Source organism: Arvicanthis niloticus, chromosome 7, assembly GCF_011762505.2.
Source record: "Arvicanthis niloticus isolate mArvNil1 chromosome 7, mArvNil1.pat.X, whole genome shotgun sequence".
Classification (NCBI taxonomy): domain Eukaryota; kingdom Metazoa; phylum Chordata; class Mammalia; order Rodentia; family Muridae; genus Arvicanthis; species Arvicanthis niloticus.
This window is the reverse complement of record NC_047664.1, coordinates 73,762,604-73,772,194: the sequence shown is the minus strand read 5'-3', so window position 1 is coordinate 73,772,194 and position 9,591 is coordinate 73,762,604. Positions and strand designations below refer to the sequence as shown.

Below are 9,591 nucleotides of genomic sequence, written 5' to 3'. Positions count from 1 at the left end.
ATGGAGGCTGTTTCCTATTGGAAAACTTTTAGGTAACACCTCCTGTTTTACAGATGCCTTTTCTAGCTACGTATCAATTCAGAGCAGATGAAAAACTTCCAAGAACAAACCAATTGTGAAGTTGAACACAATCACTCCAAATGGCTCAACTATGAAAGGAGAGCAACTGTAGTGACCCAACCCAGCTCCAGGTCAGGATCTGAAGGGCAGTGAGTCTTGGGTCTGTGTGTGCTTAAAAAAAACAATTAAGAAAGTTATGAAGACCAATTGTAGGTAATGGGGTTGTGGGAGAGAAGGAATCTTGCCATATCCAGAAATTAATAAAACACTTGGAAAATATAGATTTAATAATAAACATTATGGTCAGGCTGTTTATTAAGGAGGCAACCACATATTACAAGTTCAGCTATAGAAATGTTTGCAAATCAAACTTCATGTGATCTAAAAGGACCATGCATCATACTGTCAAAACTGGACACCTGTACAGTGAATTACGTCGATTTGAACATACATAGTCTAGATCATCCTAGAGTTATACAAACATCTGGGGCCACATATGTATTTAATTTTCTTTGCTTTCAAAAAAATTTTTTTATATCTATATATAAAAGTGATGTTCTGAGATAATTTAAAAAAGTATCTGACAATTATGAATGGTCCCCAGTTTTACAAAATGTGATTTCCAGGGTATGAAAACTGAGAAAAGTCAACTCTTCAGAGAGTTTGTACAAACAAGTTTTGTAGAAAAATGATTCAGCAAATGCTTGAGTTAAGAATATTTATATTTTTCCAATTCTTTACACTTTTATTAACACACTTACAAAAAATAACATCCAAACACTGAGAAAATTAAATAACTTTGGACGCAGAGGTCGTAGTTTCTGCTGACACACAAGTGACAATTCTGGGCTGTTGGCACAAAATAATCAACATTTACAACCCTACTACTATATATCAAACATAAGTTAAAATCATAGGCACTAGTTCATCAAATCCACATTTCTTCTGTAAGACTAACCACAGTCAATCCTTAGATTTTCCCAAACAGAAAAACTGGCAATACACAAAGGCTTTCTAGTAAAAAGGCAATTTTTCTCTTTAGGAAACCAAAAGCCAATAATCTGTGGTAGTACAGCAGCAGCCGAAATAATATCACCAAACTCAGATCCAAAATACATTTTTAAACAAGTGATGAAATAGTTTAATTAAAAAAAAATAGATTTTTTTCTGATGCAGCCATTTAAAAACAATGTTAAATAACCTGAATATCCTTTTGAAACTGATTATCTAACTTAAAAAATGTAATAGATGGTTCATTAAAGTTCTTTTAAATTATTAGATTGCAGCATTTATTATTTTTTCAACTGTTACACTGAACAGAGACCTGCTTGCTGTGTGCATATGTGACTCTACAGAGACAGCGGCTACTTCTTTGTCACTTATGAGACACACTGCGCCAAAGCACATGTTCCATCTTCCTAGGAAAAACAATAGTTTTTAGTTCATCATTATGGGTAGCTGTGACACCCTCCTCTCCCTCTCATCCCTTCAAATGCAAGGACACAATGTCTTCCATTCTACACTCTAGCTCCGGCACTGGCGCTGCCTGTGCTAGCGAGCTCTGTGTCTCCCTGCTGGTCCAGCGTCAGGTCAGCCAGACTGGGTCTCTGTTATCATCAACTCAATGTTTTCCTGAGCGGGAAACTTTCCTTCCCTTTCTTTCTGCAGTTCTACTTGCACCTTACAGAACATCCTCTACTTACAGGAAACGAGTTCAAATCCCCCAGCCTTTATGTGACCCAACTGCCAATATTTAAAACTGTCCAGATTAAGTATTTAAAAAACAGACCTCATTATAAAAAAATGAGAAGTCAGATCGAGTTATAGTTTGGTAATAATCCGATAAAAACAAAGCAGCTGATCTCAAGGGGCATATACACACATACGCCATCAGAGAGCAACAAGGGGCATATACACACATATGCCATCAGAGAGCAACAAGGGGTATATACACACATACGCCATCAGAGAGCAACAAGGGGCATATACACACATACGCCATCAGAGAGCAACAAGGGGTATATACACACATATGCCATCAGAGAGCAACAAGGGGCATATACACACATACGCCATCAGAGAGCAACAAGGGGCATACACACATACGCCATCAGAGAGCAACAAGGGGCATATACACACATACGCCATCAGAGAGCAACAAGGGGCATACACACATACGCCATCAGAGAGCAACAAGGGGCATATACACACATACGCCATCAGAGAGCAACAAGGGGCATACACACATACGCCATCAGAGAGCAACAAGGGGCATATACACACATACGCCATCAGAGAGCAACAAGGGGCATACACACATACGCCATCAGAGAGCAACAAGGGGTATATACACACATACGCCATCAGAGAGCAACAAGGGGTATATACACACATATGCCATCAGAGAGCAACAAGGGGCATATACACACATACGCCATCAGAGAGCAACAAGGGGCATATACACACATACGCCATCAGAGAGCAACAAGGGGCATACACACATACGCCATCAGAGAGCAACAAGGGGTATATACACACATACGCCATCAGAGAGCAACAAGGGGTATATACACACATATGCCATCAGAGAGCAACAAGGGGCATATACACACATACGCCATCAGAGAGCAACAAGGGGCATATACACACATACGCCATCAGAGAGCAACAAGGGGTATATACACACATATGCCATCAGAGAGCAACAAGGGGCATATACACACATACGCCATCAGAGAGCAACAAGGGGCATATACACACACACATACGCCATCAGAGAGCAACAAGGGGCATATACACACATACGCCATCAGAGAGCAACAAGGGGCATATACACACATACGCCATCAGAGAGCAACAAGGGGCATACACACATACGCCATCAGAGAGCAACAAGGGGCATATACACACATACGCCATCAGAGAGCAACAAGGGGCATATACACACATACGCCATCAGAGAGCAACAAGGGGCATATACACACATACGCCATCAGAGAGCAACAAGGGGCATATACACACATACGCCATCAGAGAGCAACAAGGGGTATATACACACATATGCCATCAGAGAGCAACAAGGGGCATACACACATATGCCATCAGAGAGCAACAAGGGGCATACACACATACGCCATCAGAGAGCAACAAGGGGCATATACACACACACATACGCCATCAGAGAGCAACAAGGGGCATATACACACATACGCCATCAGAGAGCAACAAGGGGCATACACACATACGCCATCAGAGAGCAAGTATTTAGCAAGGTAGAGTTGGATGATTTGTTACCAAACAATGAAAACGCTGATGTAAGGCAGAATCTAAGTTAAAAGGGACAGTATTTTAAAAAGATACTTCATACAGTTATTCAGTTTAAAGTGGATCGACTACCACATAACAGACCGTTCTGCCGCTTACGAGCAACAATACAACTGTCATCACCAGAGATTCTTATAGTTAAGTGCATAGATTTCCCCTCCTCTTATGATATGGTTTTATTCCAGGTTGTAAGTTCTGAGGTGTTATTTTGTCAAGAACAAAGACACATATAACTGTTCTTTCACATCATAGAAACCTGGGGATGGAAACGAGATCTTTAGTTGCGTGACAGAAAACAGCGTGTGAGTGAGTTGGCTTCAATGGCAAAGGCCGTCCTTCCTGAGCCAGGAACTACAAAGTTAGAGATTGTACAACTGACAGTGAGCCCTTCTGGCAATCAGAAACAGGTACACACAAGTCTGAGGTGTTGATGCAAGGCTGTGGGCGTGCACTGGGACACCATCTGGACATGGCTACATAGAACTATGTTTAAATTGTAAGGTACTTTTCCCAGTGAGCTTGCAAAAGTAATTTATAAATCTTTCCTAAACACAGGTAGTAGGACAGTTTAAGTCTTTAGCTCAGGTCTTTCCTTTTTCTCTCCCAATCTTTATAATTTACTGTATCCTGAAGGGCTAATCAGACAATTTAATTAGTCAGAATACTAGTTCTTGTTAACACAGTATTTATTGATACTATTTGTACAGCAGAGTAGGTTGAAGGCGAGGTTTTGGATAGCCTAGGCTCACCATCTTTCCATGTACACAGGTACTCTCTTTACAAATGGGCATTTCTCTTTGGCATCCAGTAGGTATTTGCCCAGATATTGGCCTCTGTCAAATAATAAAATGAACCGTGTTTCTAGTGAACAAAGCTAAGTGAGCCCATGGAGAGGGACTGCATGATTACCAAACACATCCGATGTCACGTGGCTTTAAAGTGCTGCTTCCTCGTCTCCGTCAGTTGTGCTATTAAGACAGAGAGGCTGGGAGTTTGCAAACCCAAGAGTCTCATCTGAAGAGTCTGCATATAAAAGTTGGTTTCAGCTTGGTGAAGGGGTGTCCATGAAGCTGTGGACATGTGTCCTCATCTCTGCTGGTCAGTAACAGCCATCTTTCCAACTGTCATCTTTCATGCTACCATAGGTTTTAGGAGCTGGCAAAGATCTGAAATCAAAGAATTTTATGACTTTTTATGTCTGTACAGAAAGCTATCATATGATTTGTTACATGTCTTCATTATTTTTTCAGGTGGCACAGTGTCCCACAGTTGTCTCATGAGGGTTGTTTCAGGGAGTTACTAAGCTCTAAACAACTACTGAACAACCTTTTCTCACTTGGCAACTTTAAAACTTGGGAATGTTACTACATACAAGATGAGTCCTCTAACCCATTTTTGTTGATGTGCCTGTGGAATTAAAAAAAGAGGAAAGAAAGTTCCTAACACACAAACAGCCAACACTGTTCTGTGAGGCGAGAGAATGACCGTGACAGTGCAGGCCCAGTGTCCCCGCTGCAGACTGGCAGACAGTGTGGGGGCACTGGACAAGGAAAGTGTTTGATGTCAGACAAACTTGTAACTGATGTCTTACTAGTTGTACGTCTTTGGGGAAATGACTTTATTTCACTAAACCTCAACATATTCCTCTAAAGAGTAGAGTACTTATTGCTGTGACAGCCAGACACGGTAAGAAGTGCACCGTACACTAAGCCACCGTGTTCTCCTACCGAGTCTGGAAATGGAAAACATTTGCATGAACATGAAGTATGTATAGGTACACACAGTTTAAATACAAGATTGGAACTTTTCTTTTAAGAAAAGAAAGTTTAGTTATAGCTGACACCTAACCTTACTGACGATGCTGACCCCCTTCCTGAAGGGTGGAGATCATGTAGGTATGGGTCACAACCTCCTCGGGATCAGAATAATTTCAAGATTAAACGACAAAATGGGGCTCAGAATCTCTGGAGTAGAAGGTGGATCTCTACACTTATTAAAAACTCAGAGTTCTGAGTTGCACCAGTTTAAACCGCATCTATTCAGGGAGCACAGCAAGTGCTTTCTTAATCCCCTGTGCTTATATTATCTTTATTGTTGTTCTCAAATGAACAACTATCACAACCAACTCAAGTGTCTTTAACCCCTCTGTCCTAGAAGTTGCCTGAGGTGCTTCATTATGTTAGGCATTTGAGCAAATTTAATCTGAACCAAACTTGTACAATGCCCAAATGAAGACTTTTCTGAACAAGGAGGTAATGCTGTTTTAAGGAGGTGGGCCCGCCCTGTCTCCACACTGACAATGAAACGCAGACACGCCTGACTGCAGGCTGCTGCTTTTCATACTCACCGTGCTGAATACAACATTCACACTCACCTTCGAACAGGCTGGACAAGCTTGCTGCGAGGCACTGGGATGCCCCCCGCAGAAGGGGCGCTAGGCCGGGGCAGGCCACTCCTCATTGCAGTTGTCCCTGCAGGTCTGGTTAGAGTGGCGCTGTTGATATTGCTGGAAGGGTTTGCTGGGGCTGTGTTCTGCACCACGGGAGGCCCAGGTGAGGAGGTGGTTTGTGGGAACTGGGTAGTTTCTTGGCTACCAGAACCAGAGCCATGGTTACTAAATGCTTTCACTGGTTGCCGAAGAGCCAATGGAGATGGTGCTGCAGGGGAGCGGAACTTGCCTGGAGAAGGTACTGTATGTAGAACAGCAAAGGAAAACCAGTGTTTTCTGAGGGAACCAAGTAACAGGGAAACCACTGTTTTGTTACCCATGATGACTGAACACTAGAATATTATGAGCCTCAAATAAAAAACCTTTCTGGGCTAACAGAAAAAAGCTTACCTCAGAGGGTAACTGTCTTTGAAAGAAGAACACTAACCAGGGTACCCTGGATCCCACAAGAGGAAGGGTTTGGGGCACAGCACCATAGGAACCAGCAAGATGGCTCAGTGGTAAAAGGTGCTTGCCACATATACTTAAAAACCCAAGTTCAATCCAAGGAACCAACACAAAGGTAGGACTTGACAAAGTTGTCCTCTGAGCTCCTCATATGCTGTGGCACACAACCTCTCCCCGCCATACCATTGCGTCCATGTGTGTACATACACGTAACACAATTATACGTAACTTTAGTCACCACAGGATTATGTCTCACTGTAGGAACTAAGTAGGGTCACATGAAAACATTCTAAAAGTAAAAGTAAGGTTTGGATATCTATGTGATAAATAATCCAATGGCTATAGCCTCAAAGCTACCTATCACGGTGTAACTAAAAATCAGGAATTAATGGTTACCACAGTTATAAAAGTCAGCTCCAGAGGCACCAAGATAATTCAGTGCATAACAGTGCTTGCAACACACATATGACAACCTCAATTGGATCCTTGAAATCCATGGCAAAAGGAGACAATTTCTGAACGTTGTTCTGACGCACATGTGTGTGCAATCCAGAAGGTATCAAAAGGTCTATCAAGTCATAGAATGATGGGTCTAAGAAATATGTGTTTATATTAAAACAAATGCCAGCTAGATAAAATGAACTGTACAATCTGCACTGCTTTCTAAGTGAAGACGAGACTCAAATACATTTTATTATTGTAATAGGTACCTCTGAGGTTAAGTTTGGATCTCTTGGGGTGTATGCTCACCCTTTTCTGCTGCTTGTTTGAATATGTCTCTTCCTCAGAAGGCCATGGATAGCAATGAACCTTGGGTATAAGGCAGGGTAGGGGGTGTGTGTGGACCATTATTCTCCAACAACTCCCTTAGTTTCAGGAGGGTACAAGTCAAGAGAAAGCTCGAGCCACACACGTGGGCCATTCTATACTATTCTGTTTTCCCCACCTGTGAAACCCATATGTACAACAGAGTACACAAGGTCTACTGGAGTAATGGAGGAAGGAGCTGGTTAGTTCAGAGTACACAGGGTCTACGGGAGTAATGGAGGAAGGAGCTGGTTAGCTCTGATCATCAACCGCACTGGACTGCTGTGCTTATGGTTAGTGAAGCAGACTGCTACTGTGTTTGTCAGAGTGTTTCCACAGAGGATCAAATATGGCAGGGAGGCGGCTCTGAATGTAGGTGGCACTAACAGTCGGTCATGGGAGTTGGGGATGTAAGTGGCTCTACTTGCTTTGCTACACCCTCTCTCCTAGGACTGGAAGCTCTAAGATGAAGAACCAGAGAAGACAGCCTGAAACCAAGCCTGAGTAGGACTAAGAGGAGATCAACCTGCTATTAGACACCTTCAAGACTAGACAGTTCATGAAATGTTTAAAAAGGTACTTAACCATTGAGTACAGTGACTTCTGCAAGAAGGATGCTTGAAACGCGGGGGTCTAAGAGTCTGATATAAAATGAACCAGTTTTGAAGCCCTGGGGCTTTTTGTTGTTCTTCTGAACACATTTTTAAAAAGTTATTTATTTTATGTATATGAATACAATGTAGCTGTCTTCAGACTCACCAGAAGAAGGCATCGGATCCCATTACAGATGGTTGTGATCCACCATGTGGTTGCTGGGAATTGAACTCAGGACCTCTGCAAGAGCAGCCAGTGCTCTTAACCACTGAGTCATCTCTCCAGCCCTTCTGAACACATTCTTTTAACTGTATATTAGAGAGTATATCTCACCCAAACTTATCTGGGTGAGCACAGAAGACAAAGTTGGAAATCTGAGAGATTTAGAGGAGTGTTTTAGAGAGGAGAGTTTGGGGTCTGTCTGAATCTTCAGGTAAACACTGGGCTGAGTCTATCCATGGTGAATGAAATTCCGTGTGTGAGGAGAAACGAGTGCAGCACTGTAAATTGAACAGTGGACAGAGCTCACACAAAGTGCTGTTCCTTTGCGTTTCATTCAGCCAGCTCTGGGAGAGTGCCTGCCAAATCAAGGAGATGTCAAGCAGCCTGGAGATACTCTAGATAGATCAAGCTTTAACTAGGAAGTGGGGGTGGAATGACTCCTATATGGGACAAGACACCTGGTCCTAGAAAAAAAGATGCCACAAACCTCCTCTAACAAAGTCTACAAAACAAACTTCTGAAACCCGTGTCCAGAGCTGCATCCATGTGGGTAAATACACTGTGTTTGTAAGTGAGGTCACACTAGAACACATTCATTTATATATATAACCTATGGCTGTTTTCAAGTTACAGTATCTGGTTGAGAAGTCAGAGTACTAAGACCATGTGGTCACAAACCCAAAGTCATTACTGTCTGGTCTTTGAGAAAATAATCAATCTCTACTACAAAGGCTTAAACTGATTTGTAAGAAATACAATTACTTAATATAATAAACACTATTTAAAAGAAGATGAACAGTATCAGTCACAGAACAATGTAAACTTCCACACTGTCGGCCATCCACTGCATAATCATGAAACACACAGGAAACAGTAAGGAAGGCCAGGAAGCACTTAAGCCAAGAGCAACTGTGCTGCCTGAACCCGCAGGAGAGGACATTACATGCACTCTTACACGCAGCTTTTTAAAGATAAAGAACTTAGACCAAAGTGCTAACCTGTTAAGGGCTAAAGGCGCTTAGCTGCTGAAGCAGAACAACAGCTTTAACACTGAGAGTGACCCAACCCGAAGCACTGAGAGCAGTGAGACAATGCCTAAAGGCCTCCATGAACTGCAGGCAGCACTGACATCTTTTTTTTTTTTTTTTTAAATGTTTAGAAATTTATTGACTTGAGAATAATTGTTTATATTTTATATGAAAAGTTATTTTTTAAAGTCATGCACACAGAGGTCAATATTGCTGTATTTAGAGCAAAAGTTTCAGGATTTAACACACATTTTTGGTGATGTTTGCATTTTTGAATATATTAATTTCACGTAAGTCCAGTGTGGATTTCCTACTTCCTCCCAAGGAATGAACACAAATTAAGACAGGAACACTGCCTATACCTCCCTACTCTTTCCCTCACCAACCAGCTCTTGGGTATTTTTTCATTGAAGAAAAACTTCCTGAGTGCCTTTTCTCTACTGGAGCACCAGGGTTAAACAAAACGAATCTGCTCTTGTGAAGCACTGACATCTTCTAATGTATGACCCCGAGTCCCAGAACTGGGGAGAGACTGTAGACTGCAAAAACCATAAGCTCACTCACACAGCTCCTGTGAGGAAGGAGAGGCCAAGCCTGATGACCGGTGAAGGAGAGAACGGACTCCTCAGTCTCCTCTGCCCCATGCTCATGCTTTGGCAC

At 42.2% G+C, this 9,591-nt stretch overlaps 1 protein-coding gene across 2 annotated transcripts in view; it reads right to left on the bottom strand.

The window, feature by feature from the left end:
* Positions 1–339: 339 nt before the first annotated feature.
* The window catches only part of Slain2 (SLAIN motif family member 2), a 69,719-nt gene continuing 60,467 nt past the window's right edge, over positions 340–9,591 (bottom strand). The window contains exons 7-8 of one of the 2 annotated variants that reach the window (XM_034508776.2): positions 5,759–6,074; positions 340–4,550 (exon numbers count right to left, since the gene is read on the bottom strand). In XM_034508776.2, coding sequence (XP_034364667.1) covers positions 4,484–4,550; positions 5,759–6,074 — 383 coding nt within the window. In that variant the 3' untranslated portion in view covers positions 340–4,483. The remainder of the gene's footprint in view (positions 4,551–5,758; positions 6,075–9,591) is intronic. The other variant, XM_034508775.2, reaches the window with a different exon arrangement.